A 24,239-nucleotide genomic window follows, 5' to 3' on the forward strand; every position below is an offset into this window, starting at 1 on the left:
ACACCAGCCTTGCATCCCTAGAATAAACCCATTTTTGGTCATGATTTGCTGTCTTTTTAAATGTATTTTCTACATATTGCTGAATAACATTTTGTTTAGTATCATTGTCTTTTATGTTCATGAAAGATGTTGGCCTGTGATTTTAACTTGTCAGATTTTGGTGTCAGGGCAATTCTGGTCTCATAAATCCAGTTGGGAAATGTTTCCTTTTTTGCAATGTTCTGAAGGAGTTTATGTAACATAAACTCTTAATATAATATTTCATCTTTAAATGCCTCAGGGAAAATCACTGATGAAACCATCTGGGCCTAGAGTTTTCTTTGCAAGAAAGTTTTAAATTTTTAATTACATAATAAAGTTTTTAATTCTTTAACATATGGCCTATTGTGGTCTATGTTGGTTAACATTCCATGTACTTAAAAAGAACCTGTATCCTGCTCCTGTTGAGTGTGGTATTCTATAAACGTCAATTAGGCTAAGTTTGGTAGGAGTTCTATTAATTCTACTGATTTGTGTCTGCTGGCACTATAAATTACTGAAATCACTGTGTTAACATTTCCAGCTATGACTGAATTTTTCTACTTCTGCTTTTAGTTCTTTTTTTTAATGTATTTTGAAGCTATGTCATTAGACACATTCAAAATTAGGATGGTTATGTCTTCCTGTTAAATTGCCCCTTTTACAGTTACGGAACATTCCCCTTTTTGCCTCAAAATATTGTGAAATAAGTGAATAAAGTGAAAACACAAACTAAGTTAGCACCAGAAACAAAGCCTTGATTTTATTCTACAGATAGGAGAAAGACACCTTTTGCAGGTGACATGTTTGTGGAAGGCTTGGGAACATGAAACAACAGCACCTACTATGTGCCAGGTCTGCAAAGACAGCAGGGACAGAGTGGTGAATTGGACAGAAAAGGGGCATCCCTGAATGTCCAGCACATAGTGAGTGTCTAATAAACAGTTGCTGAAAATCTATTGATAGATTTGTTTATTCTATAGAAATTACATCTACGACTATAAATGGAAAACATAGAAACATTCTTACAAATGTCACCTATGTTAATTTTTGAGGAGATATGCATAAATAATTATAATGGATATGGATATGGGAACACTAAAGGTTTTCAAGAGCACTGATATTTACATACCCATGCATGGCATCACTGGTCGCCTAGCATGCTAATGTCTCACATTCCCAAGCATTCAATAAAGGCTATTTTTGTGTCTGAATTTCTGATTTAGCAGCAAGATGTAAAAATCCTACACAGACAATCTGCTTTGGCTATATCATCAGAAAGGGCTTAAAAGCAAAAACGACATTCCAGTTATTCCACACATAAATCCTTGATGTGAACACCCCTAGGCTAAAAAATAGCCATTTGGAAGGGAATCCCTGTTTAAGAGCAAAGGAAATATGAATAGAACAATATCTGTCCTGGAAAGGTCAGACTCAAAATTGAGTTCTTTAGATATGAGAATCGGTTCTAAAATAACATCTCTGATTTGTTATATGATAAAACATGATGGCTTTATCAACTTTGTATACATACATTTTCAACTTCTGATGGTTTTCTTTTAAAAGGGTAGCTTTTAATTAATTTTTCTCTCTTAAAATTGTATTTACTGAGTTGCCAACTTTTTCCTCGGATTTCATTCATTCCTTTCCCATCCTCCCCTCTCCACTCTAGTCTGGACTAGCAAACACAACATTTGAGAAATCACAAACTTAGGCAAAGATCTTTTTATTCGTGATTAGACTTACACAGTTCCAAAAAGTAAACGTAGTTAACAAAACACCTAAAAGTACCAGCGGAGGTGCTCCTGCGTCAGTAGAAGGCACTGATCACACCACAGACGAAAACCCGATGTGGATCTTCACATACTGATGCCGGATTCGATCCCGTCAAGTGAGCATGCGGTCCTCTGAGGGGTGACAATTACTAGGCAGGAGGAGAAGAACCAAAGACTCTTTTCTGCAGGTGCAGGCAGCCAGAGCCCTCCAGGAGTATTATGATAGATGACGGAAGGGACTACCGTGGGAGTGATGCCAACAACCCCAGCTAGGATGGCAGCACAGCTGAGGCTGTCCGCAAAAACCGGGTGGGATCTAGAGATCCTTCTGGTGCCTCCCATACAGCTGCTCCTCCCATTCCCAGGATGGGCCACAAGGTCCATTTTCACAAAACTTAATCCAATGGATTCCCTTGTCACGGCAACACACTAGTCCTGGTAGTTGCTGATTTGGAAAAATGGTAAATACTGCTGCATCATTTTGCAAACGAGTCATCTAAGCTGCAAAAAAAAACTACGTTCTTAAAAACCACACAGGTACTTTTGGTGGTATGGCTTTTAACTCTGTGCTTGGCTATAAAAAGCATTATAAACAAAGTTAATGAATAGTGCTTTTAATAAAAAGAAAGAAAAGAAAGAGGGGAAACTAACTTTACCAAAATTAGCTGAAAACATTAAAATTAAATTCTATGCAAATACCTTTACAAAACTGAATCACATAATTAAAAACATAAAAAAATACAGAGTACTTTTTATACATTAATGCTGAATGTGTTAAATTACTATATATTAAAGATATAATTTGAAAATTAGAACTGTTTCAAAATACTATGTTCAAATTTCATTCTCTAAGAACCCAGAGAAACTGCCAGATCACCATATTGTCCTTCCTCACGGGTTTCACGGCGCACTGAGGGGGTCCATCCTGAGTCAGGAGAGAGTCACTAGGTAACATTCAAAGAAGAACTAGAGTAAAACACATGGTCCAGATTTAATTCACTTCCTGAGACGCACACAGAGCTTGCTGGGTTGAATAAATCATGTCAACGTTGTTTTAAAATATTGAGGACACTATTTTCTGGCAGCATCCGCTACACTTTCATGTTACAAGTAGGCCATAAAGATAGGCTTCAGGGAGAAACAGAACACAGACGAACTTCTCAAGAAATAGGAAGCTCTGGCAGAAGATCTCTTATTCTCTTTTATGAGGCACAAACAGCAAAAGAATAGATAAAACATATCCACGATTATAGACTACAGGGGATTTCATATCTAGCTTCTCACGATGTTTTATGAATGATCCTTAACATAGCATTATTCCTACTGAGTTCCCAGGAAATAATTTTCATCATCAATAATGTGGTTTAAAAGTTCATCCCATTGGCAATATCCACGTCAAGGACGTTCACTCTTCTTTATGTGTGTATAGAACAGACGGTCACATCTCTCCCGGCTCATGCCCAGCTGAACCTTCCAGTACAATGAAGAGAGCGAACAGAAGGACTTCTGGCACCATTTATTTTCCGGTGAGAGTAATAACGCTGCTGTACCACAGCTTGAAAAATGCACAGTAATCACTATGTGTTACAACAACTGCTTAAGTCAAAAGCAAGTGATTTTTCCCAGAAAAAAAAAATCTGTTTCCCCTCAACTCCTTTTCTTCCCCCATCAAAACATACCATATACACAATTTCCACCTAAAGTCAGGAAGCGTCCGATGCCACACAGCAGACACGAGCAGTGTGAGCACAGCACAGCGGGACGACGCCACAGTCCAGCTTTGTTTCCTGCCCAAACTGTGCTCGGAGGCCACCATGGTTTATAACTCTTCTTTAAAACTTTTTTGAGTCTCCTGCCTGGCTTTGTCTTTCTCACTGGGAGCCAACCACGTGAAATAGACCTTCACTGGGTCGATGTTCCAGTGTTTGTGGAACGAGATGGGAACTTGATGAGAAAGGTAGTCCTTAGGGTAATCCACTGGCCGGGCCTGCAGGAAGAACAGAGTTAGGCTTTCTTGTTGATTGAAAAGAGTTTCAATGCTTCAGAGAAGCATTTGAATTTATAAAATGGCTGTTTTTTTTTTCTTCACCATTTGATGTTAGTTACGGGAATCTAAAAGCAAAAAGGGAAATATTTTTGACTGTCTTCCCTCTAACTCAAGGTTCTTTGCTTACCTTAATATCCCAAATACATTGCTTTTTGCTTCTATGTCCCATGATCTTGACTCTGGCAGATTCCTCAACCATAATAATAAATGCAAAAAGCTTTACTTGGTAAGTCATTTAAATTACTATTACGACTTCCGCATGAAACAGAAAAATTGTTATGTTGGCACATTGCTATAGTTGTTCTATATTATTAGTTATTGTTGTTAATCTCTTGCTGTGCCTACTTTCTAAATCAAACTTGATCATAGATATGTATGTATAGGAAAAAACATAACACGTGTAAGGTTTGGTACTACTTGAGGTTTCAGGCATCTACTGGGGGTCTTAGACTGTGTCTCCCATGGATAAGGGGAGATGAATATAAAAGCAATAGAAACAAATCCTTGCCTGTTTTTCACATTTAAAAATGAAATATTGGAGATACCAATGCATCTAACAGGAAAAAATAAATCCTTAACATCTATCCCTCTATTAATGCAGATTCCAGAAGTGATTAATCACATCTCAGGGAGCCCACATATGCATGTAAAGAGCTGGCTTACTAAGCATTAGAATGTGCCAGTCATTTTTGATAAATAAGGTCATGGAAACATATTAACAAAACTAGAAAAGTGAAATGCATTCAGAGATATCTGTAACACCAAGAAGTCCACACAGACTCTCATAATCACATATCTGTAAGGTTTTAAGACCGGAGTCCACAGGAGGGGCAGCGCAGCTGAAAGTCAAAGCACCTTCCCGGGTTTTGGCACCAAGTGTAAGGATTTTTGGAGTGGCCGGTGCCAGAGAAAGAAAGATGAGCAGAGTTGAAAGGGATAAGTAAAGAGGCTTTACTGGAGCGCTCCCCGGTGGGGGTAACGAGTCCCAAGAGAGGGACCCGGGTGACCTTCAGGGTCCCACGAGTGGAACCAGAGAAGTCGCATGGCACAGAAGTTTGAGTGGGTTTATATATGTTTTTCGGGCTGGGGGATGGGAGTTTTTTCGGCCAGGAGATGTCGGCTGGAGGAGTAAGGAATTTCTTTGTTTCAGTTTTGGGGCGGGTATTGAGGAATAGGAGGGGCTTCTTCTTTTTTCATTAGGGAAGGGAGGGGTGCCTGCCACCAGCCTTACAATATCTATGTCCGAAATGCCACAAGGAAATCCCGAACATGCGGGATCAGGGGTGGGCAAGGACTTGGGGAACCGACGTTGAGTGTGTTGGGCAGCCGTGCACAGGAAGAGAGAGGCGGCTTAACAGCGTCAGACAGACACACGTCGGGCAAGACTGAACCTCTTATTTGTAAAGACCAGAGCACACTGGACAGAGCAACAAATGGAGATTAAAATTGTATCTCCTTAGATAAATCATTTCATAGCTGTATTGAGAAATGATTTACATCCTGCACAACTGATCCACCATCACGGTGGTCTAAAACTTCTTGGCAAAGTTCCAGAGTTGGGCATTCACCAACCACTGTACACTGCCGTATCCATTAGTGGCACTTAATTCTGGAAGAACAGAAAATCACATGCTCTAGATACTTTGCTTTTAACAAAGGGAAGCACTAGACAACTCTTGGAGTCCACTTCTAAACCTCTGAATTAACAACAACCTTCCTTGACTAAAAACAGACAGAATGTGGCCCAGGCAGCTTTGTACCTGAGACTGTTTCCAAATGCCCACGCTATCCCCAATGATCAGGAACCTTAAATTTTATCCCTTTGCCTCATATTTCTTTGTTAATATGACCAAATGCACTGTTCGGATCAGTGTCTAAACATTACAAATGGAAAATACTGCCCCAATCATACCAAACTCTGTAAAAGAGGCTTAAGATTAGAAGATAAAGCACTATCTGTTGGGGAGGATAGGTTTTAAACATTTTATGATATTGGAAGGGTTTTAAATTTATGTGAATTAGAGAAATCAAGAGTTCTAAAGTATGGGAAACAGAAAATTTCTTTTTAATTTTTGAATTTTATCTTCAAAGGACTTTTGCTTAACAATTAGATGACTTTCCTTCTCTCTTTTCCCCCTTATCATTTTATTTGCTGATGTACTCTTCCCTAAGTGAAAAGGGCTGCTATGAAAATCTGAGACCTGTCATACTCACCTTGATAAATTATTTCCCTTATACACCAACAGTTTTAACTACTATTTTAATGAGTGAAACACCATGAGATAGAACAAGAGAGAGAATGACAGAGAATAACTTGCTTTTCTTCCATCATCCTAACACAATACATGGGCTTAAAATGGGCAAGAGCTCTCAAGGTTTTAAAGCAGCAGTCCCCAACCTTTTTGGCACCAGGGACTTGTTCCATGGAAGACAATTTTTCCATAGACTGGAGCAGGGGGGTGGATGGTTTCAGGATGATTCAAGTGCATTACAGTTTTTGTGCACTTTATTTCTATTATTATTACATTGTCACTTGCCACTCACTGATAGGGTTTTGATATGAGTCTGCAAGCAATTGACTCAGTATGGTCTCTGTGCAGTCAAACCTCTCTGCTAATGATAGTCTGTATTTGCAGCCACTCCCCAGAGCTAGCATCACCTCAGCTCCACCTCAGATCATCAGGCATCAGATTCTCATAAGGAGCAGGCAACCTAGATCCTTCACATGCGCAGTGTACAGCAGAGTTCGCGCTCCGATGATAATCTAATCCCGCTGCTGAGCTGACAGGACGTGGAGCTCAGGCAGTGATGCGACAGATGGGAGCAGCTGTAAATACAGATGAAGCTTCACTCACACACCTGCCGCTCACCTCCTGCTGTGCGGCCCAGTTCCTAGCAGGCCACGGACTGGTACCAGTCTACAGCCTGGGGTTTGGGGACCACAGTTTTAAAGGATGGATAAGTACCTTCCAACTGGTACCAGGAAGGAGGTTTCTCATACATTTCTTTGTATTAAAGGGCTATTTTTATCCTCCCTCATGGTCTCAAGGACGTAGAAATGGATTCTGCCTTTCCTGATGAGGCAAGCACTTCCTCTGCCTTGTTCAAGTTGTTTTCTGTAGTACTATTTCTGTCACGCTAAATCCTCTATATTGCTATGATAGCATTTGCCACTGGTTACTAAACAAAGCAGGAAGACTCTATTTTCCATATAAGGCAGGGCCTTTAAATTACACATGCATTTACACATTTCAAATTTGAAAAGATTTACATTTCTTGAAGGAAGACAGTAGAGGGGAGTTGGTCTATGGTTATTTTTAGTTTGGGTTTATCTGCTATGACTCTTAGAAGAAAATTCACTGACCTGGTTCTTAAAAAATACTAAAAATAATGTAGAAGGATTTCCTTCTCTAATCCCCAAACTGCAATATGGTGAGGCTACAAATACTAACCATTCCTGGTAAACATCATCTCATCTCTCCTCTCCCATAACCCCCAGGATATATGCTTATTGTGATGCTATATTGAAATTAACAGATTTTAGCCTCTCAGTTTAATAGCAACCAAAGGGGGAAAAGCCCAGTAAAAAAGACTGCTAGATGCACAGTGTTAAAATCTGAGGATGGTGCCGAATTACACACACTTGGTCATCAGTAGGACAGTATTAGGTCAGTCCTTTATATTTCTAGACATCATCTGATCATTTTTAAATGTCAATTTTTTTTTAACTGAAAAGAATAAAAAAAAAAGAGCATTTTTTCACTGGCCCTACATGCAACGTCACTACTGGTCAAACACCACCTGGTTTTGCAGATGTTTTGCCCTCCCTTTTTACGGTGTACGCGGTGCAGCGCGTACGTCAGAGAGGAGAAGAGGTCTGTTAAGGATGTCCTCCTGGAGCTGTCAGCACATTGTTACTACTGTTCCGGAATGTGTGAAGAGAAGGACGGAGAATCCTCAAGCGAGAAGGGGAGCGTGCCCCCCACTCCCTGGGAGGCAGGAATGAAAGCCACCTCTCACCTGGTGGAAGAGGGGGCTGTGTGTCACAGGGACCCCCAGCCCGCCGAAGCACATCCCCAGGACCATGTCGTCGGGGGCATCATTGCTGTAGCATCGACAGTTACTGGCGAGAAGTCTCCCGATGGCCTCTCTGCTGAAGACCATCCTAGCGAGAACAGGCAGAGAGAGGGGTTAGCTCGAGCAGCTCCGCCGAGACCGTAGATATGAACAAAGAACTACCGTTCCGAGGCCACACATCTGGCAAAGCTGAAAGATGCTGACGTCAGCCGTCTTTTATATTCAATAGTTACTGGGGAGAAAACATTTTTATGCTTTCTATGGAAGTAAAATCCCTTTATGGAATTTTTAAAAATTACTTTTTTAGTTGACACATAATAATTGTACATATTCATGGGGTACATAGTGATGTTTCGATATATAGAATGTACAAGGGATCAGATCAGGGTAATTAGCATATCCATCATCTCAAACGTTTATCATTTGTGTTGGGAGCATCCAATAGCCTCCTTCTGGCTAATTGAAACTATTTATTATTGTTAACTATAGTCATCCTGCAGTGGTATAAAACTAGAACTTATTCCTCCTATCTAGTTGTAATTTTGTATCCTTCAACAAATCTCAATTTTAAGAGATGTTTACCTACCTACTTTTACATACATTTCTTACAAACTGATACTATGCAACATTCTTCTTCTAATATGAAATTTGGAACATGAGAATAGTTCTTTCGTTTCAAAACCCTCAACGAGATCAATAACAAAATCTGCCGACATTCCCATCAGGTAGATGTGCCCTGCAGTACTAGGTATCCTACTCATTAATGTCATGACTGACAACGAGATCAAATCTAAATGAAAAGCCATCCACTGTGCCGGTGCTTCCAGTTCACAGACGCTTCCTTAAGGTAACCGTGATAGGCAGAAAGTGAGGGCAGGAGAGGGCCAGTGCGTGAGCACAGGACGTTCTTTGCCTGGAATAGTGTCACAGCACTGTTTGGTACGCCAGGCACCTTCTGGCGGAGGAACTCTGGCCCGTTCCAGCCTCCCTGTGCTCCCCTCAGCATTGCAGGAGGCTGGAAACTTTACATCAAACTTTTCCAGCCTCCCTTGCCAGCTGAGTCCTGGTTTCATCTGACAAGGGGCCCCATGCACTAGGGAAGGCTGTCTGTTTCTGGCCCTGGTGGTCTCTGGGGCAGAGGCAGGCAAGGGGGGCAGCCACAAGCCCCAGCAGAGCCAGCACTGAGCAGCAAAGCACCTGGGGTGCCCGTTCCTGGGTCCAGCTCAGACACAGTGTCACGGCCCCCCAGCAGCAGCGGCCACAGCAATGCTGCACAGGTGGGCACCAGGGGACAGCACTCCCGCTGCTCCTCCAGCCTTCTACACTCGCTGACCACTAGGCGAAACCACCCTGCTCTCTTTCAGTCTTCCGGCCCTTTCCAATACTTTGGTACCAAGTTACCATGATAAATTCTCTTCTTTTTAAAATATAGATTGGAAAAATTCTTATAGACATTGACCTAGGGAAAGAATTTATGAAGAAGACCCCAAAGGCAATCACAGCAACAACAAAAATAAATAAATGGGACCTGATCAAATTAAAAAGCTTCTGCACAGCCAAGGAAACTATCATGAGAGCAAACAGACAACCTACAGAATGGGAGAAAATATTTGTATGCTACACATCGAATAAAGGGCTGATAACTAGAATCTACATAGAACTCAGGAAAATCAGCAAGAAAAAAATCAAACAACCCTATCAAAAAGTGGGCAAAGGACATGAACAGAAACTTTTCAAAAGAAGATAGACTGATGGCCAACAAACATATGAAAAAATGCTCAACATCTCTAATCATCAGGGAAATGCAAATCAAAACCACAATGAGACATCACTTAGCTCTAGTGAAAATGGCCTTTATCAAAAAGTCCCAAAACAATAAATGTTGGCATGGATGCAGAGAGATGGGAACACTCATACACGACTGGTGGGACTGCAAACTAGTGCAACCTCTGTGGAAAGCAATACGGAGATACCTCAAAGAGATACCAGTAGAAATACCATTTGATCCAGCAGTCCCATTACTGGGCATCTACCCAAAAGAAAAAAAGACATTCTATACAAAAGACATCTAAACTAGAATGTTCACAGCAACACAATTCATAATCGCAAAGATGTGGAAACAACCCAAGTGCCCATCAATACGTGAGTGGATTAATAAAATGTGGTATACATGCACGTATAGCAGTAACATGCATCGGGTGTCAGGCAGGTAGGAGTGGGGAAGGAGAGGATGGGTATATACACACCTAATGGGTGCAGTGCGCACCATCTGGGGGATGGACATGCTTGAAGCTCTGACTCAGATGGGGCAAAGGCAATATATATAACCTAAACATTTGTACCCCTGTAATATGCTGAAATAAAAATAAATAAAAAAATTTGAAAATTTTTTAAAATTAAAATATAGACGGGTTTCTGGTTTCCATTCTGGTCCTACAGTAGAAATGAATCTTTTCATATCATGAATAGCCCAAAAGCTGAAAAGGCTGAAGGGACTAAAATGGTTCACAAGTTTAGTCTCAAAGACTTTCTTTAAGGCAAAACTATTTAAAATTCATCCATATGTTCCCACTGCCAAACATAGGACCTTGTACACAGTAAGCACTCAATAAAAGTGTGACGTATCAAACAAGTGAGAATGAAGTTGCCTTTGCAAAGATCTTCTTCCCAAGGGAAGAAGCATTCCATGAATCAGTCTAGTAAGAAGGGAGAAAGGACAGAGAGCTTCAACACAATCGCTGATTCAGAAACACTGACCCCACACGTAGCCAGGCTCGGTTCGGAGCAGTTTACCCAACGCTGATGACCGATCACTAAGAACGCGGCACCGCAAAAGGCTCACTCTGCCCTTGACTAGACAGGAGGAAAAAGCAGCTCTTTCCTTAAGATGATACAAGGAAATAGTACTGTACAAAAAGAAGGAAAAAAGTTCCTGTCAACTACACAAAAAGCAAAGCTGCAAGTTTGAAAAGCCACCATAAATTGCCTTTCTCTTAGAAAGTGTGGGGTCCCCCAGGGAAGCCTCCCAGGCCAACACCTTCTGCGTCCTGCACCCAGCCAGCCACGCTGGGCTCGACCTACTGACCCCAGGAAAAGGGCCCACGGGAGGGGATGTGCGCTGACAGTAAAACGATTTCTTTCTGCCAGCATCTATTAGAATAAGGAGGAAAGGAGGCCTTTTATTTTGATCCGTTCTCTCTATAAAAACTAACTTTATAGGAAGATAAAATATAAGCGTGAAATTTTAATTAGTAACTATTTTATGCTTTGCCTACTCTCATGGAACAGTCCTACATTAATTATTCACATACATGAAGTGCACATGAGACTTTAATAACACTTGTGTATTAGTATGCTGATGGGTTCTTTCCAAATGAAGTTGCTCCCCAAAATGGAAAACTACCAATCACATCATGGTAAAAAAGAACTGTGGTCTGCTCTGTCCACCAACTTTTAAATATTAAAAAGATGTTGAAAGGCTAAAAGATTAATAATTTGATTTCCTTTAATACACCATATACAAAATTTTAAAATAAGAAAATGGGAATGGGAGGCTGGGACTTGCTCCAGCACACGCCTGCAGACAGGGAACACGCACAGAAGGGGTCGGGCAGGGGACACACCCACTCTCTCCAGATCTGCAGCAGCTGAACAGCCCGTGGCTGTCTCTGGGTAACACCGGGGCCTCTTCCAAGGACACCGTCCCCATCCAATTCTGGTTCAGGCATTTGTCCCCAGGACTGCCAAAGAGGCTAATGACACCCTGAGCGCAGCTTCCTACCCAAACTCCTGTGTGTAAATAGATACTTTCAAAAAGAAACGATCATTCAACTAATTTTCTCCAAATACCCCAACTTTCACGGAGTAAGCAACAAAGTGAAAGAAAGACACTTGGATTCAAACAGCGCGAAGGCCTCACTTTCATATACCTGCACGCGCGTCGCTGGAGCCCGCGCTTCCGACTGAGCTCCGGCAAGTGGGACCTAAGAAGGACGGTTTAAGGCAGTGGTTTTCAAAAACCTATTTGACTGCAACCCACAGTCAGAAGACAAGAAATACATTTCACACTGCAACCATTTCGAGGTGGTTTTGTGTATGTGTGCGTATACGTGTGCAAGTATAAAACCGAAACAAAAATTCCACAACACAATACTTACCCTTATGACATGGAATGCACTCTGATACTTTCCATTTTGTTCTGTTCCACTCAATATGTAATTATTTTTAAGTGCTGGTTGTGGTCTATGAATTGGTTTTACAAGCCAGTGATAATGACTTGCTGTTTAAAGAGGCATATTGGTTCTCAAGCTAGAGCATCAGAAAATTCTACCGTAATCCTAGAGAAACCATTCAACACTATGTCTGACACGTCTAACAAAGGTTGATATAAGAGACAGTTTCATAAAGAATGTTCCCAAGTCTTTGTAAAAGTGCTTTGTAAAAAACAGAACATCACATTGGTCAGTGTTAGTTATATAAAGATCAAAGCCTAGTGTTCGTGCATTTGTTTATTCATTTATTCACTGTACCCTGAAAGAAATGAGTCCCTATGCTTGCAAGCGGGGGTATAATAAGCCATGAAACACAAGTGCTGCCTTCAAATAATGAGTAATTTAAGTGGAAAACAGAAAAACAAATAGGCCATTAAATGGTAACAGTTTGCATAACATGCTACTTAAGTACTGAGAAAAGCATTAAACCCAGACTTGAGAGGCTAGACTGGGCTGAAGGCTTTCCAGAGTAAATAAACCATAGCCATATCGAGTCTAAAAGAACAGGGAGGAATTATCCAGACAGAAAGTTGGGGTGGTGAAATAATGCTCTGTAGAGACCAGCAGATGCCATGTCTCAGGGGAAGAAAAAACATAGTGCGTCTGAGAAACTGCAAGTTCAACAAGAATTCTTTAAGCTGAGGGTATAGATGGATGGGGCCAAAAAGCTAAAATAACCTTTTCCAAGGTGACGGGAAGCCTGTACAACTTGATGAGGAGTGTGGACCTCATCCCATAGGCAATGGGAGAGGTTCTGCTTACAGTTAGGATATCAAAGGATGCAAAGACTTCTATACCATGGTAAGGCAAAGAAAAATCCAAGCAAAATAATAATCATGCCTATCTATGGAATTGTTGAAGAGAGGTGGATGCCAGGATGCCTAGATGAACGCATTTCTAGAGAGAAAAATCCTTCCTAGGGGAGCAGCAGGCCGTGGCAGCTTTCGGGGCAAACGGGGCCTGGGGCAGAAGAGACGTCTAGCCCCGAGGTGGGGGCTGCAGAGCACCCAGGGAGGCTGCGGATTAGGTGAATGAGAGGCGACTGAAAGTGAGGCCTAAACCCAAATCACTTTGACCTTTGTTGAAATCGAATGATCATCTCTCCATCTTAGATGCCAAAAAGTAGGAAAGGGCTCACACTCCTGGGGAAAATTAAGGCCAAGGGAAGCCACTGTGGGCCCCTAAGCATGGGAGAGAGGAGATCGGATCTGCTTTTGGAGAGGTGCGCCGGACCACAGTGGGGACAGCAGCATGCAGGGGAGTAAGACAAGAAGGGAAGAGAACAGGAGCCTGTGGCAGGAGCCCACACAAGAGGTGACAGTGACTAGATGACAGTACTGTAGGAGAGAAGTAATGACGGGAGGGATCTTCAGGAGCGAACACTGACGTGACCCAGTGACTCAGTCAACTGCAGGGGGTGGGAAGAGAAGGACACGCGTGACAGCTGACTGACAGGCTCCTGAGGCAGCAACCCGCGTGAACCGATGGCCTCCCTGGGAGGGGGACACTGGGACTGAAGTCAGAGATGACAAAGTGCTGAGTGCGACGTGCTGTGAGTCACCCACTTGGAGGGGCCCTTGGCAGGTGGATCTGGGAACCGGGAGGTCAGGAGAGCGTCTGGGCTGGAATGGAGACCTGGGCGCACTCAGCAGGAGTGGAGGCGCCAGGGCGGATGAGATGGCAGAGCGGGCGGGGGAGGGAGGCTAGAGAAGACGCCTGGGAGCGCAGACACTGCAGGGGGAGATAGAAGGAACTGAGAAGGTTTGATTGGAAAGACAGGAATGAAGTAGGAGAGGACGGAGCTCTGGAAAACAAGGGAAAGGAGTGTGTCAATGAACTGCCAGCCGTGTCACAGGCTACTAAGGGAGGAAATGAGATAAACATGGAAACAACCCAATTGCTTTGGCCACAGCAAGGTTCCGGGAGACACTGGAGAGAGTTTGGGCAGAAGGCTGAGTGCGGAGCTAAGGAAATGGAGACAGAGTTGTGAGCTCTTGAGATGTTCCACCAGGGAGGAAGGAGGTGGCATGGTGGTGGGATAAGTTTTCAGATGGGAAAATCAGAGGTGGTGGGAAATACCCAGGAGCAAGGACAGGCTGAACACAGGAATTAAAGGTGCCACCTTGGTGGTCTAGCAGGGCCTTCCACGGGCACGAGAAGGAAGCAGTGACAGTTATGCAATGTTTGTGCAAATATGGCACCAGCCTGTCACCTCCTGTGGGGGAGGAGCCACGTGGGTTTGCTCTGTGCACTCCCAGTACCCGGCATACCCCAGGCTAGTTGGATGAATGAACCCCACTGAGGTGATGAAAGGCAGTGCTCATTAGGGAAGGTAAGGCCAGGCTGCAGAAGGCCTCAGAAGGCCTCGAGTGCCAGTTTCAGAAACAACAGCTAAATCCAATACACCGGGAAGACAACAAAGTAGCTTGCTTTTAGAAATCACACAAAAAGTCACTTCTACATTAAAAGTACTATATGAACACCAGGGTGTTATAAAGCATACAAGCCCATATATAAATAACAGGGCCCCTTTCAAAACTGAAGCGTCCTAGCTCACGAGGTGCCATGCCCTGACCGTCAATCAGCCCTAATTCCACACCAAGACAGCTAAACGCGTTACCATAAGGTAAGGCTGCACATAGCTTGAACTTTTTTTTTTTAAATGAAGACGTCAACATCCCTTGGCCTGACTCTTCCATGTCTTTTCAAAGGCCTCCCTGGACTCCCATCTCCTGCTGCCAGTGACCTCAGGTAGATGCGAGCCATTGCTTAACAGAGAGCATTCGGCTCTGGCTTGGTTATCACAAAAAAGAGCCACCTCCACAACCTCGTTATGTTCACCAATGAATAGGCCAAACCAGAGCATCTGTAATGACTGCAGATCCTGCAGGTTCCTATAGGAACCGTTCCGGTCTAGGGGACTGCAGAGTAGGAATATAAGGTCCTAAGCCCTTCCGAAGTTTACAGTCCCTCATTTTACACTAGAAGTTGCCCAGCACATAGTAGACATTTAACATCTGGTGAATAAATTTAAATGACTAGAGTTGATAAGAAGTTAAGATTCTGCCTATACACCCCACCAGTAAAGACTATAGAAGTAATACAAAAGACTAACTGCTTAATTGATTTAGCCATATAAATCAAATTGAAATCTTTTCTCATAAGAGATTAGGCAGATGCTTCATTTAAAAATATTGATTTTTAACTGTTATCTAAAACTCATAAATCCTATAGAAATATCACTTAATTGCCTAAGTCTAAGCTTTTACACTACTCTTTTCCCAAATGTGACTTATTAAGCACTGGATAATTTAAAAGTCTAACGGCTTATTTTCTGAAATTATAATCTATAACCAATTTTTTTTTTCATTTAAACAGACAATCAAAACTAGGTGGCTGCCTAGAAGCAATCGCTATTACAGGGACATTTCTACCAAGTACACAGACGTATTTTTATATCGTTTCTTCAAAGGGTAAAATATTCTTTACTGTGAGTTCTTTTCATATTTAGCAAATATCAATATAACGTTCACTTTCCTGTGAAAGTAACAGCTACCATTTACAGAGCGCTCACACATCAGGGGATCCCAGGGCCACAAAGCCACATTCCCAGTGGAAAGGGAAGTTCACGTTCAAAGTGCTGGCAGAAGGCTGAGCCCATAGTTACCCTCCTCCGCCCGTGACGTAGCTGTAGCCGCCGGTGCCCAGGCCGTAGCCGTAGCGCTCTCCCAGGAACACGGGCTCGCTGGAGTCGTAGCAGCTGAGCAAGCGCTGGAGCCGGGAGACGCTGGGATGCCAAAGGGGACACAAGTCACAATTACTTCATTCAAACGCAGTTTCAGAATAAACAGTGTATGGTTCTGACACCCCACTGTTCACACTGGGTAATACTACACTGAAATGGTTTAGAGTGACTTATAGAAGAAACGGACTTTTTAAAAGAGCAAAAAAAAAATATGCACAAACAATGTACATCACTGGAAACAGAAGAGAAACTGAGAAACGGGCTCACTTCCCAGTTTAACGCAGCTGCCCAGTCTGGCTGGGCGGGTGGCAGGTCACTGAGGTGGAGGCGGCCAGTGAGCTACAGATGTCATTCCTGCCAGTGCTGTTTCCACGCGAGTGAACTAATCCTCACGTATTTTCAGACGGACCTGGTATTTTTTTAAAAAATTACTGATGGCTTAACAAGGAGCTTTTGAGGTACAACTGAGTTGGGGGGAGGGTCCGTGTCAGGAAGATGGGGAAGAGAATTCGGGCAGTGAGGCTTTCCTAGAAATCCGCAGAGGACGAGGTACACCTGTGCTTATGTCCCCTCAACAAGGCCACCCCAGTCCGCGAACTTATTGTGTCTACTTGTTTATACCTCTCAACACCTTTTGCCGCACCCCCCCCCCGCCTTTGTCATGTGTCACATGACAGCTAAAGCTGAAAGTGAAGAAAACTAATTTAATGTATAAAAAACATTCAACAAGGGTTGGTCCCCAGTCTACGAGTCTGCCGATGAGGTTTAAGGCCTCTCTGATAACTTGACTGAGTGACCAGAAAACATTATCTCTGAACACTATCCTGTTTGGGGCACATAAGTTAAACTTTCTAAGCACCTAATTTGGAATCAATCTTTAGGAAATCATACAGTAAATAGCTCTGCAGAGGAAGACAAGTAAATACATGGACATCATTCAGTGGTGGAGAACATAGTCTTAAAAGATTTCTAAGGAAACTGCAGTCGCTGGTAGGTAAAAGGCTCTGCAAAAACTCCAAGCCCTCTGGGGCAAATTTATATATAATTCTAGACCTGAGAACAAATGAGAAATTTATAACATTTCTCTTCCTCCTGCATATTGTAAAATTATCCATTCAACCCCCAACCTTTAATATTTTTCTGAAATTAAAATAACGGAATAACATCTCTGGGTTTCTTTTCCTTATGACACCAACTGTGTCCATATTCACAGTATCTTTGTAAAGCGGAAGGATCACAGACTGAGTTGAGATCCACCGTACGCTTCATGTTTGCTAACCAGGGGCACTGTGGACAAAGCAGGTAGACCTGGAGACCCATCTCGGGGGATTTGGCTACTGATCCAGGAAAAGAACTTCACTTGACAATCCGTTACCACTTCAGGCAATTCCGAGGCACAGAAACGCAGACAGACAGCAACGCTCAGAGCGAGTGCCATCAAAACCAGCACATAATGCATCTTAGCACTGCAGACGGATTTTGACAGCACGATGCTGATCTTTAAAACCCAGAAGGTGTTCCACCCTAGACTGTTATGGCATTTATTTTTAAACTTTTTATTTGGAAATAATGTCAAGTAGAAAAATTATAAGAATAGGACAAATATGTCATGTACCTTTTGCCCAGATTTGCCAATTTTTAACATTCACCCCATTTGTTTTATCATTCTCTCTTCCTTCTCTCTCTATATACACACATACATGTACATATGTAATATCTATGTATACATATGTATATATATATTTCTCTTTTTAGAAATAGTTGAGAGTGTAATTTTCATACATTATGCCCCTCTCCTAAATACATCATTGTTGACTTCCTAAGTACAGGAAAGGTTAGCAACTTCAGGAAATTTAATATTGATACAATAAGTCTCTTAAAAGAGTGAAATAGATACCTGCTAAATGTTCCAGACATTCCACTCCTAGGTATTTAATTGAAAGAAATGGAAGTAAATGTCTATACAAGACTTGCACACTAAGGTGCAGAGTAGCCTTAATTATAATAACCCAAAGCTGGACACACTGACATGATGCTTGTATTTAAGCTGACCACTCGTTCTAATTTTATGAACTGACTCAATGATGTTCTGTATAGCATTTCTTCCCCTCCAGTGCAGAACTAAGCCCAGGATCCCCTACTGCACTTATCGCATCACTTTAATCTCCTGTAATCTGAAACAGTTCCTCAGCTTCTCTCTGTCTTTCAAGACAATAGTATTTTTGAATACTACAAGGCCCCTGTTTTTTTTTAATAGAGGGATCCTTATGTTGGGTTTGTCTGATGTGTCCTCATGGTAATGTTCAAGTACTGCCATCCCAGTCACAGAGTTACATAAGCCAGGCTGCAGGTGGCGCACAATGTCCCTCTGTCCTTCGTTGGCAACATTCACTTCAATCACCCAGTCAAGTTGTTGTCTTGTTTCTCCACGTAACAGTAGCTACATTTCCCCTGCTACTTCTAAGAGTGTCTGGGCAGATACTGTCACACATGCAAATATCCTGGTCCTCATCAAAACTGACCCCTAACTCCGCATATATTAATGATTCTTGCCTGAACCAATCTTTGCTATGACGGTTACAAAGTGATGATGACTTGGCACATTTATCTGTCACAACTCATCATTATCCTGTAAGCGAGAGGATAATGATGCCCTTCTTCCCCAGTTATTTATTTACCTATCTATTTATTGTAAAAATATGAACTCATTGTTTCCTAATTTTTAATAGTTCTTAATTCATTATAGTCTCTAATTACAGCCAATGGAACCACTTCTGAGTCCCCTGGACATGCACTTGGCTATTTTCTTCCTTTCTTTTCTTTTTTTTTTTTAGCACTTCCTTACTCTCTGGTATAAAAGTATGTTCCAAATGCATCTTGTAACTTCTTTGCCTCAGCCCAGGAATCAGCTGTTTCTCTGAGAAGCCCTCGTTCCTTTTAAGTGGGGAAAGCAGCACTAGTGGTCCAGGCAACAGTTTCTCTGTGCTACTGGGATATCTCTGCTTCCAGCCTCTTGCAGCAGAAAGACCTAGGAAGCACATCTGTGGGCCCACACACACATTTTAGGAATCTCGAGTTCTTACAGACTCCTCCAATTCCACTCCATTCCCACAGGGCTCTTCCTGGGCCTGCCCTACTCTATGTCCATACTTCCCTCTCCCACAGCAAGAGCCCTGGCCCCCAGGTATTAACACTGTTTCAATCCTACATGTCTAAAATAACTTCAGAACTGCTTCACCCACACCATTTCAAAAGTCAGACCTACTAAAAAATCAGGATTTGTCTGAAATTCTTCTCCTCTTCCTACATCTGAATGAAGGTATATATTTAAACAATGCCTTCAAAAGTTATTTACATTAGTTATATTTTGCCTTCAGTGTGATGATATTTTCACTTGAAATACAGTTGGGTTCTTCTGTTTCAGCTTTCTCCCCATCCTTAATTTTTTTCTGTCCTTGTTGATTTATTTTAGTTTTATTTTTTCAGGTAAACAGCCCAGGTAATACAATTTTATTATCTTTCAGAACACAGGCTTTTTCCTTAAAATCTGGACATATTCTCATGATGTTTTCAAAACCAGATCTTGATTTAGATCTGACTCTTCAGTAGACCCCAGAGCAGAAGCCCCATAGGATCCACATTCCAAGTCAGCAGCAGCAGCTTCTAGTTCTCTTGTTACGTTTTTCCAACTCCTGCTGCATCTTGGTCACAGAGTTGTCCACACTGTCATTTGAAGTCTGTGGACTTGGGGGAGAGAGCACTAATGTTCCTCCTGGCGTATGTTTTCTGTCGAGAACCAAACTATCATTAACATTTCCAGCACAAGCTGACCGTAGGACTGGGCTCGTAGTATGAGCGGTGAATGAAGATCTGGTCTTCTGTTTCTCCACGAGAAATTTCGTACTAACCCCTGCAAGCCTCGCATTAGTTTGTTTAGTTTATTTGTCAATGGTTTTCTAACTTTAATTCTTCTAAATAGAGTTGCTTATATTTTTCCAGTTCAGTTTTATTAAAGTCTTCTTGAGTTTTCATTTTAGAGAGTTCAGATTCCACATCTTTAATTCTGAGTTCCATCTGGCTTCTTATTGTATTTCTGTAGACTTAGGGGGCCCGCGTGCGGTTTTGTAAGCAATATTATTGTCTCTTAACTGCTCTAAGTTTTCTTGAGACGACTGTATCTGGAAAAATACATTTTTATTTGTTTAATCTATTATATCTTGCCTTGCTCTTTCTTCAGTCTCCCATTTATACTGTTCTACTTGACCGCGTTCTACAATATTCAGTTCTATGACTTTTAAGGTTTACCATTTCTTATTCCAATTTTTTATTCTCTAGTTTTTCACATTTGTTTTATTTTAATAGATAATAACTGCTATTGAAGAACTCGAATCTTTGTATCCAGGTGTAGACATTTTGAAGATGCAGTTTCCAATTCTGCAGTAAAATCAATCTTCTGGAAACATCCTCACAGACACATCCAGAAACAATGTGTCACTAGACATCCCTCAATCCCGCAGCCCCTGGCAACCAACATTCTGTTTTCTGTCTCTCTGATTTTGACTACTCTAAATACCTCATATAAATGGAATCATACAATAATTATCTTTTTGTGACTTGCTTATTTTACTTAGCATAATGTCCCCAAAGTTTATCCATGCTGTAGCATATTGCAGAATATCCTTCCTTTCTAAGGCTAAATAACATTCTACAGATAAAATATGGATGTCCTATATTTTGCTTATCCATTCATCTCTTGATGGACACTCACTTACTTCCACATTTTAGTTTTTGTGAATAACGCTGCTATGAACATGGGTATATAAATACCTCATTGAGACCCTGCTTTCAATTCTTTTGGGTGTACAACCAGAGATGGAATTACTAGATCATATGGTAATTCTATTTTTAACTTTTTCAGGAACTACCATACTGTTTTCCACAGAGGCTGTTCCATTTAACATTTCTACCAACAGTGCACAAGGGTTCCAATTTCTCCAACATTTGTTATTTTTTTTGTCTTCTTGCAGGTTTTTTTTGACAGTAGCCATCCTAATGGGTGTGATGTTGTGTCTCATTGTAGTTTTGATTTGCATTTCCCTAATATTAGTGATGATGAGCATCTTCTCAAGTGCTTATTGGCCATTTGTAGGCCTTGCTTGGAGAAATGTCTACTCAAGTTCTGTGCCCATTTCTGAATTGTGTTGTTTGGTTTTCTGTTGTCGAGGTTTAGGGGTTCTCTATATATTCTGGATACTAATCCCTTATTAGGTATATGATTTTCAAATATTTTCTCCCATTCTGTGGGTTGTCTTTTTACCCTGTTGATGGCACATCTCAGTCCATTTGTGCTGCTATCACAAAACATCACAGATTGGGTAATTTGTAAACAATAGAACTGTATTTCTCATGGTTCTGGAGGCTGGAAGTCTAAGATCAAGGCTCCAGCAGGTTCGGTGTCTGGCGAGCAGTGACCTCTGCTTCCAAGATGGCGCCTTCCTCCCGAGGGGATGGACTCCATGTCCTCACATGGCAGAAGGGACTGAAGCGGCTGAGTCCACTCCCTCAAGCCTTTTATAAGGGCCCTAATCTGCCCTCATGACTTAATTCCCTCTTAATACTATCACATTGGCAACTAAGTTTCAACGTAAGAATTTTAGGAGACACATTTAAATCATAACAGTGTCTTTTGATGCCCAAAATTTTTTGATGTATAATTTGTCGAGTTTTTTTCTTTTGTTGCCTGTGCCTTTGGTGTCATATGAAGAAAATTGCCAGATTCAGTGTCGTGAAGCTATTGCTCTATGTTTTCCTCTAAGAGCTGTATTGTTTCAGGTCTTATATTTTGGTCTTTGATCCATTTTGAGTTATTTTCTGTATATGGAATTAGGTAAGGGTCCTGCTTCATTCTTTTGTCTGTGGATATCCAGTTTTCCCAGCACCACTTGTTGAAAAGGCTTTCCCCATTGAATGGTCTTGGCACCCTTGTCAAAAATCATTTAGCCCTATATGTGAGGGCTTATTGCATTGGATTGTCTTTACAGCAGTTAACACACTATTTTGATTACAGTAGATTTGTAGTAAGTTTTGAGATCAGGAAGGGTGAGTCCTCTACCTTTGTTCTTCTTTATCAAGATTGTTTTGGCTACTTGGGGTCTCTTGAGATTCCATATGAATTTTAGGATGAGTTTTTCTATTTCTGCAAAAAGTATCATTTGGACTTTGATAGGGATTGCATTGAATCTATAGAAAGCTTTGGGTGGTATTGACATTTTAACAGTATTCAGTCTCCCAGTCCATGAACATGGGCACCCCCATCTGCTCTAGGAACACATACACAGCTGCCTGCCACAGGGCTGCCGTGCTAAGAGCTGACATTGACTGAAAATAACCACAACTTCTCCTGGAAGTTGCCAGCCTTTGATATATTCCAGAGTTTGAAAATATCTACTCCAGACAGATTCTACCAGTGTGGTGGCTATTAGGCAGGGAGAGAGATTTCTGGTGCTTCATATCCCATCGTCTTCCTAGAATCCCTCTCTTAAGTTTAGTTCTGAGTGGGCACAAGATTTGGAGATATTTATGCCTCATGTAAATGCTCACCAAAGGGTGATCTCAGCAGGGGAGGAGTGTAATAATCAAGTGGATGGAAGGACCTGTTCTGTAGACATCACTCAGCCTCTTTCCCCAGCCACCCCATTGTGGCCCAGTGGGCTCGTGAACAAAGTGGCCATCGTGACAGGGATGGCAGTTACGCTTGGGGTCAGCAACATGGATGTCTATTCACCACGGAAGACCTGGCTGTGGCTACCGCTGAGTGCCCAGTCTGCCAGCAGCAGAGACCAACACTGAGCCCTCGATATGGTACCATTCCTCATAGCGATCAGCCAGCAACCTGGTGGCAGGTTGATTACATTGGTCCATTTCCATCATGGAAGGGGAAATGTTTTGTCCTTACTAGAATAGACACTTGCTCTGGATGTGGATGTGCCTTTCCTGCATGCAACACTTCTGCCAAAACTACCACCTGTGGACTCACAGGATGCCTTATCCACTTCCACGGTATTCCACACAGCATTGCTTCCAACGAACTCACTTCACAGCCAAAGAAGTGCAGCAGTGGCTCACGCTTGTGATAGTCACTGGTCTAGCCATGTTCCCGCCATCCTGAAGCAGCTAGCTTCATAGAACGGTGCGATGGGTCTTTTCAAGTTGCAGTATGGCACCAGCCAGGTTACAGTGCTCTACAGGGCTAGAGCACAGTTCTCCAGAAGGCTGGTTATGTTCTAAATCAGCATCCAGTATATGGTACTGCTTCTCCCATGGCTGGGATCCATGGGTCCAGGACTCAAGAGGAGGAATGAGAGTGGCACCATCACCATCACCCCTAGTGACCCACTAGCAAAATTTTTGCTTCCTATTCCTATGATATTATGTTCTGCTGGCTATAGAGGTCTTAATTCCAGAGGCAGGTGTACTTCTACCAGGAAGCAAAACAGCGATTCCATTGAACTGGAAATTAAGACTGCCACCTGGCCGCTTCGGGCCCCTCATGCCTCTGAGTCAGCAGGCTAAGAAGGGATTTACGGTGTTGACTGGGGTGACTGACCAGACTACCAAGGACAGAGTGGACTACACTCCACAGCAGAGGTGAGGAAGAGCAGGTCTGGAATGCAGGAGACCCCTTCATCTCTTAGAATTACCCTGCCCTGTAATCTAGGTCAACAGGAGATGCAACGACCCAATCCTGGCAGGACTGAGTGGCCCAGAGCCTCCAGGAATGAAGGTTTGTGTCACTCCTGCAGGTAAAAAGCCACAAGCAGCTGAGGTGCTTGCTGCAGGCAGAGGGAATACAGAACAGGTGGCAGAAGAAGGTAGTTATAGATACCAGTGACGGCCACGTGACCATTACAGAATTGAGGACTGTAACCGTCATGAGTATTGCCTCCTTGTTTTGTTGAGAATAAATGTGTGCACAGACACCTGCATTAAGCAAGTATCTTTGTCTTATGTCCTTTCTTATTCCTTTGTTATGTAACGTAAGAGTTACTGACTTCATATCAGCATTGAAGTATTGCTAATTTTACATAACAGTGTTTAAGTTAGGGGATTAATGTGTTTTCAGTGTTTTCAGTTGGGTGAAGGATAGTTGATTTACATTACGCAGAATTCTGCCCTTGCTATTATCTTTATCTGGAGACCAAGTAAGGTTTAAGGAAAAGCCTATGGGTGCCAAGTCGACAAGGGGGTGGACTTGTGGTGGTTAATATTAGGTGTCATCTTGGCCAGACTGAAGGATGTCTAGTGAC

General features: G+C 42.2%; 1 protein-coding gene across 1 annotated transcript in view; it reads right to left on the reverse strand.

Annotated features, from left to right (window-relative positions):
- Window positions 1-1,728: 1,728 nt before the first annotated feature.
- The window catches only part of B3GLCT (beta 3-glucosyltransferase), a 92,232-nt gene continuing 69,721 nt past the window's right edge, over window positions 1,729-24,239 (reverse strand). The window contains exons 13-15 of the mRNA XM_045567326.1: window positions 15,856-15,975; window positions 7,861-8,005; window positions 1,729-3,780 (exon numbers count right to left, since the gene is read on the reverse strand). Coding sequence (XP_045423282.1) covers window positions 3,613-3,780; window positions 7,861-8,005; window positions 15,856-15,975 — 433 coding nt within the window. The 3' untranslated portion in view covers window positions 1,729-3,612. The remainder of the gene's footprint in view (window positions 3,781-7,860; window positions 8,006-15,855; window positions 15,976-24,239) is intronic.

The sequence above is a fragment of the Lemur catta genome, chromosome 13 (assembly GCF_020740605.2).
Source record: "Lemur catta isolate mLemCat1 chromosome 13, mLemCat1.pri, whole genome shotgun sequence".
NCBI lineage: Eukaryota > Metazoa > Chordata > Mammalia > Primates > Lemuridae > Lemur > Lemur catta.